Source organism: Ammospiza caudacuta, chromosome 8, assembly GCF_027887145.1.
Source record: "Ammospiza caudacuta isolate bAmmCau1 chromosome 8, bAmmCau1.pri, whole genome shotgun sequence".
NCBI lineage: Eukaryota > Metazoa > Chordata > Aves > Passeriformes > Passerellidae > Ammospiza > Ammospiza caudacuta.
The window spans coordinates 28,183,024-28,195,996 of record NC_080600.1 but is presented as its reverse complement, the minus strand read 5'-3'; the positions used below and the strand labels follow the sequence as shown (position 1 = coordinate 28,195,996).

General features: G+C 60.3%; 2 protein-coding genes across 2 annotated transcripts; one reads left to right on the top strand and one right to left on the bottom strand.

Annotated features, from left to right (window-relative positions):
* The first annotated feature begins 288 nt into the window (after positions 1-288).
* INHA (inhibin subunit alpha) lies at positions 289-2,220 on the top strand. The gene is made up of 2 exons (XM_058809321.1): positions 289-547; positions 1,487-2,220. Exons 1-2 carry the CDS (start codon positions 289-291, stop codon positions 2,218-2,220), a joined length of 993 nt encoding a protein of 330 aa, XP_058665304.1.
* Positions 2,221-3,425: 1,205 nt separating this feature from the next.
* Positions 3,426-5,580, bottom strand: LOC131560526 (gap junction gamma-1 protein-like). Its single transcript, XM_058809319.1, has 2 exons — positions 4,398-5,580; positions 3,426-4,269 (listed from the first exon to the last, which is right to left on the bottom strand). Exons 1-2 carry the CDS (start codon positions 5,566-5,568, stop codon positions 4,262-4,264), a joined length of 1,179 nt encoding a protein of 392 aa, XP_058665302.1. The 5' UTR covers positions 5,569-5,580; the 3' UTR covers positions 3,426-4,261.
* Between the last annotated feature and the right edge of the window lie 7,393 nt (positions 5,581-12,973).

The window sequence follows — 12,973 nt, the reverse complement described above, 5'->3', positions numbered from 1 at the left end:
ACACACACACAGCCCCGGCAGCATCCCCCACACACACCCCCCTGCCCGGGCGCCGGCCCCCCCAGACCACACTGTCCTTGCAGTCCTCGCATTCCAGACGTCTCAGCGCTTTCGCAGCTCAGAGATAATATTCACGGCGAGCAGACGTTTGCGTCAGTGTCAGATAGATCTCAATGCCACCCTGCCCCGGGGGGAGCGCCGCGGGCAGACGGGCCGGGCGGGCAGGCAGAAGGCCGCGGCAGAGGAGCCCCCCGAGCTGCCAGCCTGCCAGCCCTGCGCCCCACGGCCATGCTGCTGCTGCTGCACCTGCTGCCTGCCATGCTGCCCAGCGCCGCCCTGGCCAGCTGCACCGCGGCCGGCCCCGACCGGCAGCTCGTCCTGGCCAAGGTGCGGGCCCGGGTGCTGGAACACCTGAGCCCCCCGCTGCTCCAGGAGGAGCCGCAGATGGAAGCCAGGAGGGTGCACCGGAGAGACGTCCTTGAAAGCACCGAAGTGGAGCCAGAGGAGCTGGAGGACACCTCCCAGGTGATCTTGTTCCCTGCCACAGGTGAGGACATCCTGATGAAAGGGTGAAGCAGAGTGGAGGGTTGGAGCAAGGCAGATGCTGAAGGATGGAGAGGCTGATGTGGTGGTCTGGGGGAGAAGGGGAGGAAGGTGTGCCAGGCTGGGACATGGGCACAAGTGAGATTTGGTGGAGACCCGGAGATGGAAAGGTATGGCAGGCAGGGACACGCAGAACAGCTCAGGACAGACAGCAGAGGGAGAGGCAGCACAAGAGGGTGCTGAGAGGCTGGGAAACAGCTGGCCAGGCAGGATGCAGAGACATGGGGAGGGCTGAGGAGCAGGGTGGAATAGGGTGGGATGCTAGGGAATGGGGCGGGATACTGGAAGGTGGGTTGGGATACTAAGGGACAGGGCAGGATGCTAAAGCATGGAGCAGGTTGATCAGCTATAACAGCAGGGATGGGGCAGAACGCTGGGGGATGGGATGGGATGGCATGGCATGGCATGGCATGGCATGTACATGCTGGGGGAAAGGAGCAGGATGACCAGGTATGGGACAGGACTGGGAGATGGGCCAGGATGCTGGGAAGATGGTCAGGATGCAGAGGATGGGACACGGGGACAGGATGACCAGCAATGGGGCTGAATGGGGCTGAATGCTATGGGGCTGAATGCTGGAGGACAGGGCATGATATGGACTCTGGGGGAAAGGGGCAAGCTAACCAGCTGTGGGGCAGGATACTAGGGGACATAGGGGACAGTAATGGACCAGCCTAGGGCATAGCAGGGATCAGCTGTGGGGCACAGCACAGAAGCTGCTGCACAGCACATCAGCTGCCCTGCACCCTGCCACCGCCTGTGCCAGCAGCCAGGTGCCCTGCTAGCACTCCAGGGACCTCTGCAACATCCCACTTGCCATCTGGCATTGGGGATTCTCCCCAGGTTTGGCTGCACACCCTGATCATGTTTTCCCACCCCACAGATGTTCCCTGTGAGCCCACACAGCCAGACAAGCTGCTGGAGGAAGAAGGGATTTTTACCTACCTCTTCCAGCCCTCGGCACACACTCTGAGCCGTGTGGTGACTTCTGCCCAGCTCTGGTTTTACACAGGCCCCTCGGCCACCCCCAACCACTCCACCCCTGACGTGCTGACCCTGTCACCTCAGGGCCGGGTGCCGGTGCCGGCCATGGTGGAGCAGACGCCCGAGCACTGGACCGTGTTTCACCTGGCCCCGGTGCTGCTGCCCCAGCTCTGGCAGCCGCTCTTCGTGCTCCTGGTGCGCTGCCCTGGCTGCCCCTGCCTGGCTGATGGGGACAAGATGCCTTTCCTGGTGGCCACCACCCGGGCCAAGGGCAGCGAGAGGGCTCGTCGCTCTGCCATGCCCTGGTCCCCAGCCGCCCTGAGCCTGCTGCAGCGTCCATCCGAGGAGCTTGCTGCCCACACCAACTGCCGCCGGGCTTCCCTCAACATCTCCTTCGAGGAGCTGGGCTGGGACAAGTGGATCGTGCATCCCAGCAGCTTTGTGTTCCACTACTGCCACGGGAGCTGCGCCGCAGGCCACGGGCTGAGCCACCGGCTGGGTGTGCAGCTGTGCTGCGCCGCCCTGCCCGGCACCATGCGCTCCCTGCGCGTCCGCACCACCTCCGACGGCGGATACTCCTTCAAGTACGAGACGGTGCCCAACATCCTGGCCCAGGACTGCACCTGTGTCTAGGGCACCCTGCAGCCCAGCCCCGGACCGTGAGCCCACCCAGGAGGAGTTGCTTGCCCAGTGGAACCCTGGCTGCTGGGATGGGGCAGTTTGGCTGTACCACCCTCCCTTGCACACGCCGGATTTTTGGGCTGGCCCTGGTACCATCACACTGGCAGACTTGGCCTAGGGCCAGTCCCAGTTCAGAGCAAATCAGGGCATGGCTGGGCATAGATAGGCACAGCCTATGGCAAAGGCATCGCTGTCCTGCCAAAGCCAGGCTGCCGTCTGCAACCAGATTAGCCCTCATCTCTCCCACCTGCTTCCCTCCTGCAGTTCTGCACCTCCACAAAGATCAGTGTCTTCCTGATGCTGCAGAGTTCAACAGCATCCCCCGTGCTCCAGGCAGGGCCAGGCTGCTGCAGCAAAATCAGGAGGTGCCTGGGTGAGCCCATGAACCTCACACTGGTGGGCAGGGCTGGTAGCACACATGGCACTACAAGTGAGCCCTCTTCCAGCAGCACAGCTTGTTGGAAAGCTTCATGGGATGAGTGAAATAAACCTGTTCCCTTTACTAAAGCAGCCTAGAAGTGCCAGCTTCTATCTAGAGGGAGAAATGAGGGGAGGGGCAAATACTGTGAGAGGAATCTAGCTCTGATTTGGGGTACCAGAGTGAGGACTGGAGTATGCTGGCCAAAATGGGCATGGTGTGGCTGGGTTTGATCCTGCCCCAGGCAGGGGTGTGCAGAGCAGAGCAACATCCCTTCTGCTCTGGGCAGCAGGTTGTGCAGGAACAGGGGCAGCGGAGGGCTGGGGAGACACGGGCATGGTGGGAGGATGGGGAGGCAGAGGAAAGCCCCTCGCCTGGCCCCCTGACAGGGATAGGGCCAAATGGGAACGTGGCCAGTGCAATCCCTCTCCAGAAGGATGATGACGGCTGCCCTGGCTGGCCGCAGCCGCCTCCTCACGGCAGGAACGACTGAGTCACCCAGGGCAGCAGGGAGGTCCCAAGGCACGCACGGCAGCGCCGGCCCAGACGCACAGGATTCCCTTCCCACCCCTTCCTCCCAAATGAGCGGATGCAGCAGTTCAGTACAAAACGTCTTCAGCCTTTACTAATATAGATATTAAAAAAAAAAAAAAAAGAAAAACAGAGTGACAATCATTTCTGAGTAAAAAACAACGCTACAAAAGTCCCCATGTGACCCAGGCTGAGATGATGAGGAATGCTCCACTGGCTCCCGGCCGAGCCCAGCTCGGGGCACCACGTCCCCACTGTGAGGCCAGGGTCTGGCTCCGTGCAGGGGGTCCCAGCCCTGCAGCCAGAGTGGGAGGAGACAAGTTTTGGTCCAAGGGCAGCCTGCCAGGACAGGGCGGAGGCAGTGGGAACAACAGCCCCTGACCTCTGCACAGACATTTCCAAGCAGGCCAGCCACGCAACTCACAGCCCCGTGCCAGGATGCTGCGCAGCACGGACCCCCAGGGTACAAAGTCACTTTCTGGCAGTGCAGTGCCACCAGAACCTCTCCCACCGCCTCCAAAAGTAATGGCAGCCCAGCCCTCTGTCCCACAGCTTGGCCCGGCCAGCCAGACCCCTAGCTTGCTCCCCTAAGTCCCCCACACCTCAGGGAACAGTACCAAAATCACCAGCACATGCACAGCACCAGCCAGTGCTGCCACGGGTGGCAGAGGGCATGGGGGGCACAGGGAGGTGTGAAAACAACATGCTGGGGAAAATGGGTGTGGGAGGAGGAAAAGTGGGTGAAACAGGAGATGGGGGGGCACAGGGCCAGAGTGGAGATTGGGATGGAGTATAAAAATGTCAGGGTACACATGTTGATGAGTTTATAAAACATACAAAAATAAGATATTCCCTTTTTGAAAATTAAGTAGGAATGAACCCCATGGCCCCCGACCCCTCTGCTGCCCACCGGGACAGGGCTGTCCAGACTGCCCCGCTGGGCAGGTGTGTGGCATCCTTTGCCCTGTGCTCCTGGCAGGACGCCTATCCCATGGTGGCAGTGGCAGCCACTCCGGCAGACACCGCTGTCGTCCCTGGCGACACTCACAGCCCTGTGGGGAGCAAAAAGCAGGTTAGCACCCACTCCAGGGGGAACAGCATCCTCTCTCCAGGGGAGCCTCGGGGCAGCCACCCATTCCTCCACCCCAGTGGGCGGGATCCATCCCCCGTCCCGGCTCACCCGTGGTCCTGTCGCAGGCGGCGGTCCCCTTCTCGTGGGCCAGGTTGAGGCGGTTCTGCTCGGCGGCGATGCCGTTGGCCTCGGGGCTGCTGCTGCGGGCAGGGCTGGGGGGCCGTGGCGGGGGCTGCAGGTGGAAGGCCACCTCCAGGTGCTCCTGGGCCAGGCGCAGGTGCTCACGCAGCCGGTCCAGCTCGTGCACCGGGGGAGCTCCAGCCAGGGCGAAGCGCCCCTGGGCCAGGCTCTCCCGGTAGTCCAGCTTGCTGTTGGTCAGCGGGGCTTGCGGCAGCTCCTTCTTCAGGGAGTGGTAGGTGGGGGGGGCGCTGGGCGCTTTCTTGGGGTATTGTGGTGCAGGGCTGTCGCCAGCTGGGAGTGGGGGGCCATCGGCTCGGCTCAGGGCATCACGGATACGCCCCACGCCAAGATGCAAGAGCTCGCAGAGGTTGAGGAAGAGGCAGAGCCCGCTGACAGCGTACATGATGAGGAGGAAGATGGTCTTCTCAGTGGGGCGGGAGACAAAACAGTCGACAGTGTGTGGGCAGGGGCTGCGGCTGCACACGTAGGAGGGGCTCACCTCGAAGCGGTAGAGCAGGTACTGCCCGAAGAGGAACACCATCTCCAGCACGGAGCGGCACAGCAGGTGCAGCACATAGGCACGCATCAGCCCGTCCTGCTTGATACGGCGCCGGCCATCGTGCTTCTCTCCGCCCTCTGGGCTCTTCTCCTTCTCCACCTCGATCTCCTCAAAGATCATGGGATCTTCTTCATTGTCATCTTCCGCCTCCTCGTAGTCTCGCCCGGCTCCCCGGCGCACCACGGGCATGCGCGCCCGCCGGGCTGCCGGCGGCCGGCGCCGCGAGGCCTCGGGCATGCGGGCGATGCGGTGCATGGCAAAGCCCAGGTAGAGCACCGACGGCGTCGCCACCATGATGATCTGGAAGATCCAGAAGCGCACGTGGGACAGGGGCGCGAAGGCGTCGTAGCAGACGTTCTCACAGCCCGGCTGCTGCGTGTTGCACACAAACTTGCTCTGCTCGTCGTAGTAGATGGACTCTCCCCCCACGGCCGTCAGCACAATGCGGAAGACGATGAGGACGGTCAGCCAGATCTTGCCCACGAAGGTCGAGTGGTTGTTGATCTCCTCCAGGAGCCGCGTCAGGAAACTCCAGCTCATCCTGACCAGGCAGTTGACTCAAATCCTGCAAGGAAGGGGCAGGCAAAGAGGCACTGAGTAATTTCACAGGCATCTCACATCTCACCGTGACCCTGAAGTCTGCCAGCCGTTAGCCCAGCTCTGTCCCGCTCCCTCTTCCAGCACCACTGTCCCTTCCCTTACCCACAGATCCATAAACACAGCCCTACTCAGGAAGCTGCCTCCCCAAAACTTTATTCCCTGCTCAGCACCGCCTCCCTGTGCTCCCGTCTGCATCCTGCTCCCATCCTGCCACCAGCCAGGTGGGTGGAGGGATGGGGAAAGGCTGGGACATCCTGATTGCCTGCAGGGACATATCTAGGGGAAGAGTGAGCACAGTCACAACCAGAGCAAACATGCCAGGGTAGGGCAGCACCAGCTGGGGACTGTGAGGGGACAAGCAGGAGCAGAACCACTTCCTTTTCCCCTAGTGACACAACACCCTTTTATCACCTGGCACTGAACAGGTCCCTAACCAGCGTCACACCCTGTGAAAGCACTCACACCCTCCCACGGGGGTCCATGGGCCACTGGAGGAAGGCAACACATGGCAGCTCCACTGGCCAACTGCAGCTGCCAGCCCTGAGCCCTGGCTGAGGGGGGCAGGTCCCCAGGGCAGCATCCCCCCCACCATGTGCTAACCAGCCAGGTCCCCTTCACTCCACAGAGCTCTCCTCCGAGGGCCAGTAGAGATGCAGCATCACTCTCCCACCAAACCTCCATACTGCACCCTCTCTCCTGCAGGACCCCAGCCCCCAGAGCCTGCAGTGGCCAGTGCTCACAGCACCCTGCAGCTCAATGGAAAGGGCTGGTGAGGGGTGGAACAGGGAACAGGACAGTGATAGCAAGGGGCAGTGTGGGGTAGCCAAGGAATTGCACAAAACCCTGGCAAAACAGCTGACACTAGAGATTGGGGAGGAAATTACAAGGACCATGTCACATCTCCCGACCAAAGAAGACACAAGACACCCACACCCACTGCCCACCCTGGTTTCAGCAGCTTGTGGATGAGATGATGCAAGCCAGGGCAGCAGGTGGCAGGGATGGCCCAGGGGGAGCAGAAGGTATGTGTCTGCACAGAGCCCCCAGCAGCCCCTGCCAGCCCCATCCCATCACCTCTGGCCAGGGCATGTCCCTGCAGATGATGATTGATGCTGCACTGATTCCATTATTGTCCAGAACAAGAGGATCTCTAACACCAAGCTCAGCCAGCCTCCTGACCAACCTCACCTAAGCAGAACAGTCCCTCCAGCACAAGCATCTGTGCTGGGGACATGCTCTTGCTGCAGAAGGTGGCACAGGCTGGCGGCACCAGGGGCCCAAATTCAGCACATCAGGGCCACCATCCTCCTGTGGTGATATGCCCTGCAAGGTTTCAGTGCTGCCCTGTCTCCCAGGTGTGAGCCCCTCTCCCCCAGCACCTCCCTGGAAGGTGGGTGCTTTGTGTCTGCCTTTACCCCAGTCTCTAGCAGCACACCACCCTGGCACCGGGGTGAAGAACAAGGTGAGAGGATGAGGCAGGAGGACAGTTCCAGGAACTAAAACCCAAGCTATGTCAAACCATGACAGGTACCAAGCCCAAGGAAATCAAAAATAGGGTGTCATTGCTGTGATGGCAATGGCACACTATGGAAGTGTGGCATGGGAATGGCTGGCAACGTGGGATGGCAGCCGGGGCACAACTACCTGCAGGCTGTCCCCCAGCCGGGGCAGGTGTCCAGAGGCCAGTTTCCAAAGCAGCACAGCCACCCAGGGCCTCCCGGCCACGCTGGGCGTCAGGACTAGCACCACATACCTTGGCTGGGCCCCACGCCCACCCCTCAGTCCTACCGACCCCAGTCCCCCCGCGAGGGGCTCCCAGTCCCCTCTGCCCTGCCGGAGACCCCCAGTTTCCCCTGCCCGGGGCACAGCAGCAGCATCCTCCCCTGGGGCTCACCGGCCCCTGCCCATCCGGGGTCGCTGTCCCACTGACCCCTGCTACCCTGGGGACCCAGCCCTCAACCCCAGCCCTCCCCGGGTCCCCGCTCCCACCGACTCCAGCGCCCCGAGGGCCTCCAGCCCAGCTGGCCCCGCCTGTCCGATCCCGCCCGCCCGCGGCCCCAGCGCACTCCTGGGGCTCCCGCCGCCCGGGGACCGTGCCCTGCCCGCCTGCCCTGCCCCGCCGCCCCGCTCCCTCCCGCAGCCCCCCGGCCCCACTCACGGCGCACCGGGACGAGCGGCTCCCGCCGGCAGGGCGGACAAAGCGGTGGGGCGGCGCGCCGCCGCCTCCCGCCGAACAAAGGGGCCCGGGGCCGCCCCGCCCCGCTCCCGCCCCGCTCCCGCCGGTGCGCACCGACCGCCCCGCTGCATCCCCGCCCCGCGGGTCCCGCTCCGCGGCGGCAGCGCCCGCGCCACGCGGCCCGAGCGGCGGCCCCGGCCCGCCCCGCTCCGCTCCGCGCCTCCTGCGCCCGTCGGGCCGTGCCGCCCTCGGTGCTGCCGGTCCGCGGCTCGGGAGGCCGCGCTGGGCTGCGGGCGGGACCGGCGCCGGCCAAAACTCTCCCAGAGGCGCCTCCCGCCCCAGCAGTTCCGCCCGGCGCCGCTGACCGGCTCTGTGTCCGCGCCCAGCGCAGCCCTGCGCTCCCGGGAGGCCGCTCCCTCCCTGGGCGAAGCGGAGCCTCCCTGCCCGCTGCTCGCTGCGAACCGCAGGTGCGGCTCAGCCCGCGGGATTTTCAGGGGTGAGTCCGGCCGCAGGGTCAGAGGAGGGAGCCCCCGCTCCGGCCTGAGAGGCTTCTGCACAATAACCTCCTGTTCCTAATAGCGTTCTTCCCCGCCCAGTGGAGAGCGAGGATGGAAGAAAGGAGAGATCTGGTGGCACAGAGGAGAGGTGGCCGCACACATGGTGGGAACGCAGAACAAGACGTGCCTGTGTGGTGATAAAGTGCCTCAAGCTTTTTGAAGCCCGTGCTTCTTCTGGTGTCCCAGGCCAAGTTCCTGCAGCAGCACCGGGCTGAGCATGCAGCACCTCGAGATGTGCCCTTAGAGTCGCCTACTGCACCGCCAAGGCCAGCATAGAGGCAGCAGTGGCTTTGAGTCACCACCCTGGAGACGTGCCCCGTCCTTTCACCGAGGGACCCTGGCCACTGAACTTCTGCATTGCTAAAATTGGCTCTGTGGGAATTTTGTTGGGGCTGAGTCTCCACACTGGGCCAACCACACCCTTGACATCCTGGGCCCCGTTGTGTGGGGATGAAAAGGGATACTGAGCAGTCTTGCACAACCCGAATTGTCATGCCAAAGCTGGTGTCTGCATAAGCTCATGAAGCACTGCTTCTCCTTACTGAAACACCTGCTCCTTCTGCTGAAGGGTTTCTATGAACTGGCACTCTGGTGCAGCACTGGGGCTGGCTGGGGCAGGGCTAAGGCCAAGAGGCTGGGGCAAGGAGAGTTATGGGGACTGTGGCCATCACATCCAGTGTGGGGTCTTGGTTATTCTTCCGTAAATCAGCAAAGCCACCAGGGCATTGCATCAGCATTCACAGAGCCTGGACACGGGCTTAGTGCTCTGACATGGGAGGGCAGCTGGAGCCCCCCAGAGCAGTGCTCTGTACCCTGACAGAGATGCAGGTGTGTGCACAACAGGTTGGGGGAAAGGGCCCTGCTTTGGGCTCTTGCTCACTCCTTCCTTCTGCCCAGCTCATGGATGGGTCAGTCCCAGGTAACACATTAAGTTCTGTGGAGGGAGAGCTGCAGCAAATGGAGAGGAATTTGACCAGGGCGTGAAGAAATAGTTTCCATTGAATTCCATTCTCATGCATGCAACCGTGGCATTAACATTTCTGTAAGGGAAAAGTGTGTTCCAGATTCAGCACAAACACTCTGGTCACAATCTCCATCCCAGGCCAGGAGAAACGGAAGAGGTGGACGCAAGGAGACATCAAGCTGTGCATGGAAACTCAAGCTTTGTTTTTGGAGGGATGTAGGGAAGCTTTCAGCTCCAGAAATGGAACCCAGAGCTGCAGGAAAGTGACACCTGCAGTGCAGCATGGAGAGATGGGAACAGGGCAGTGGGCTGCCAGCATGAGGATGGCATTCCAGCATGCTGGAGAGGTCAAGCAGCACATGTTCAACCTCCTGCTCTTGCCTGGCAGTTGAAGTGACTTGTGGCTTTCCCACTGTAACCACTTGTTTTCAAGTGCTTCCAGCCTGGAAAGCTTGCCTCCAGCCTGGCTTCAACCCCAGGCAGCCGAGCAGTTTGCCAGGGGTAAGGGACCGATGTGACCCCTTGACTCTGGTGCTCAGTGCATTAAAAACAAGCCCCTGTTTCACCAGCCTCATGTTAAACCGGGAGTGTGACCTCTGGGGCGCTGCAAAATGAAGCCCTTGTGCCCAGAGAGAAGGTGCTTGTTGCACTGGGGTCAGGCACCACTGCTGCAGCATTTTTGTACAGCACAGCTCAGCCCAAGCCTGGGCTGCAGGGTGGGGATGGCCTTGGCAGGCCAGGCCTGGGGCTGGTGTCACACAGCCCACGGACAGCATTACTGTGCTTGTCAGCATCCGAGCATTGGTGTCAGAGCCCTCCAGCTTCCCCTGTGCTGTTGCCCTGGGTGTTCCTGCACTCTACCCTTTTCTTAAGCTTGCATAATCCAAATGCCTGCGGAGGCATCGTTCTTTCAGCTTGGGGCAGAGGGAAAACCCACATCATCTGAGAAGGGAAGACGGGGGACGAAGGGTGTTGCCCACCCTCATCCCTTTCCACATCAGCTGAGGCTGAGCATTGTGGGCAGGAAGGATGTACAGAGCAGCATTTTTGTGGGCTCTGGCCAAAGACCAGCTTTGCAGAGGAAACGGGCACTGTCACTAACTGCAAAAACCAGGATCAGCTCCAAACCACTGAGTCTGTGGGGCAGAGCCACGGAAGGGCAGCTGCACAGCCCAGCGAGAGCAAGGGGAGCTGGCAAAAGAGGACATAGTGGCTGAGGGGGAGTGTAAGCAGAGGGATAAGAAGAACATCCACTTCTTGGACAAGTGCTGCAGCTCAGGATGGACATTGGCAAGAGCTGGTGCAGGAACTCCCTCTCTGTTTAGGCACAGTGCTGCAAGAGAGGCACCCTCTGAGATGCCAGTGCCAGCCCCTGCTTTGGCCACCAGACACAGCATGCAGGGCCCAGCCTGGCTCTTGATAGCAGCCTCAGTTTCTGCTCTGATCAATACAGCAGGATGGGCTGGGCCCTGCTATGACTGCCTCTGATTTTGGGGACAGTGGCAGTAAGCAGATGGTGGGGCTGGGCGCCCTGGGTGTGTTTGCTGTGGGGTGACATGGACAATGCCTGGCTGGTGCTTGGCAGCAGGCTGAGGAAGCCAGTTCCACCATCTCCAAGCAGGGCCGAGCAGGCAGCACTACAGGTAGGTAGCACTGCAGGTAGGCAGCACGTAGCCCTGGCAGCAAACACACTCTTCCCAGATTAAACAACTTCTCTGGCACTGGGACAGGGAGCAGACAATTCTATTAGGGATTGTTTGTCCTGACACAGGACAGCTCCATAACTAGCTTAATACCCTTCCTCTGATAAGGGGCAGAGGCACACTCCATTGCAGCAGCACGAAGGGCAATGACCATGCCCTCCATCAGAGGCTGGGCAAAGGCTAAGATGGCTTTAAAATAGTTTCCTTCCCTTTTATCCCCCCACTTGATTATGCAGCACAGTGGGGGCACAGCCCCTGCTCTCCTCTCTCATGCTACAGTGTCCTTCACAGTTCCTGGGTGCTTCTGGTGACTTCTGCCAGCATCATGCACAGCACTGAGCCCAGCCTGCGTTGGCTGCTCTTCCCCTGCCTGCCAAACTGAAGGGCAGCCCACAGGGAAGGGCTTTACACAGGCCCTGGACACTGCTCTGTGTGCTGGGTAAGGATCACTGGCACCTTGGAGAGATGAAGCTGCCCAGACAGGTCCATGACAAATGAGGAACATGTGCCCTTTGCTGGTACATCTCACATCCCCTGGAGATGAGGCAGCAGGGATATTCTGCTAGAAGTAAATGACCAGTCACTCCAGTCACCAGGCTTCTCTAGTTCAGCACAGTGCAAGGGGGCTATGAGCATACAAACTACATATGCTCAAGGCAGCACTGCTTTAGAGGGCAGAGATGCAGCAAGAAGCACTGAAATAGCCAAGCCCACGACTGAAGGCATCATTTTCATTGATAACAGCAGAGCAAAGCAGGGCTGGTACATGCCCATGGAGCAGTGGTGGTAGCTTCAGGCTGGTGGCATTGGCTGCCTGAGCCCACGGCTGCCTGCAGCCTGTCTCCAGAGCCCTGTGGCCACCCCGGCCTGGGAATCCTTGCAGCTACATACACCTCGAGAAGAGACTGCTACAGGCAAGCACAGGCAGGGAAACAGAGGGTCAGACCAGCCTTGCTCTGTGCTAGCAGCTGAGTGCTGGAGCACAGTGTACCCAGAAAAGGAGAAGAAGGAGCAAAATCCAGATTGTTTAAGAGCACAGCTAGGGGATGGCATAATCAAAACTGAGACAGGCAGAAGGTACCTGCAGCTGGTTCAATGTCTATTCCACCTTTCTGCAAACCCCAGCTGTCCTATACAGCCCCAGCTCCCACACAGCCATCAGTGGGATGCCTGCAGTGCTGGATGGTGGAATGTGTTAGGGGAGCCCTTGCACACACCCAGCTGATGCAAGGAGACCAGTTAATGTAATCACTGCACCAGGTGCAGGAGCTCTACAGCAAAGCATTGTGATTATGGAGTAACCAAAAAGGGGTTAATCTGTAATAACCAGGAGAACACGCTAAGTGAAAACAAAGCAAGTGTTTCATGAAGAGGAGAGACAGGTTGCAGCAGTGCATGTGAGCTTTCCTGTCAGTGCAGCAGCCAAAGGAATGCAGAAAAGCAGGGTGCTGTTAAGGGGACCAAGAGGCTGGTGCTGAGCTGGGAGCACAGACTACGACAGACATGGCAAAGAAGAGCGGCAAATAAGTAGTCACCTCTGAAATAAAACGTGAGAAGAGCTGTGGACAGGCACACAACCAAAACCTTTGGTTCTGGCAGTCCACACTTTGTCAGGCCCCTCAACACACACCCAGATACTGGAGTAGCAAAGGTGCAGCTTGGCTAGCACCAGAAAAGCAAGTTCGGGATGAGTTTTCTCAGGGAATCAGCTGGAGCAGAAGAGACATCAACGAACTGGTCCAGTAACTCCAAATTTGACTCTTGCCCTTCGTGAAAAACGCAGCTATAGAAGGTGAAGGCAGAACTTACACAAGCTCCTTAAATGGCAAGATGAAGACATAAAACCCTACTGGTGTTTACTGGCTCAGCTCTCCCAGAGTCCTTCCCCCAGACAAAGCTGGGGACTGAGCTCACTCAGTCTGAGATCCCCAAAGGAACAGAGAGC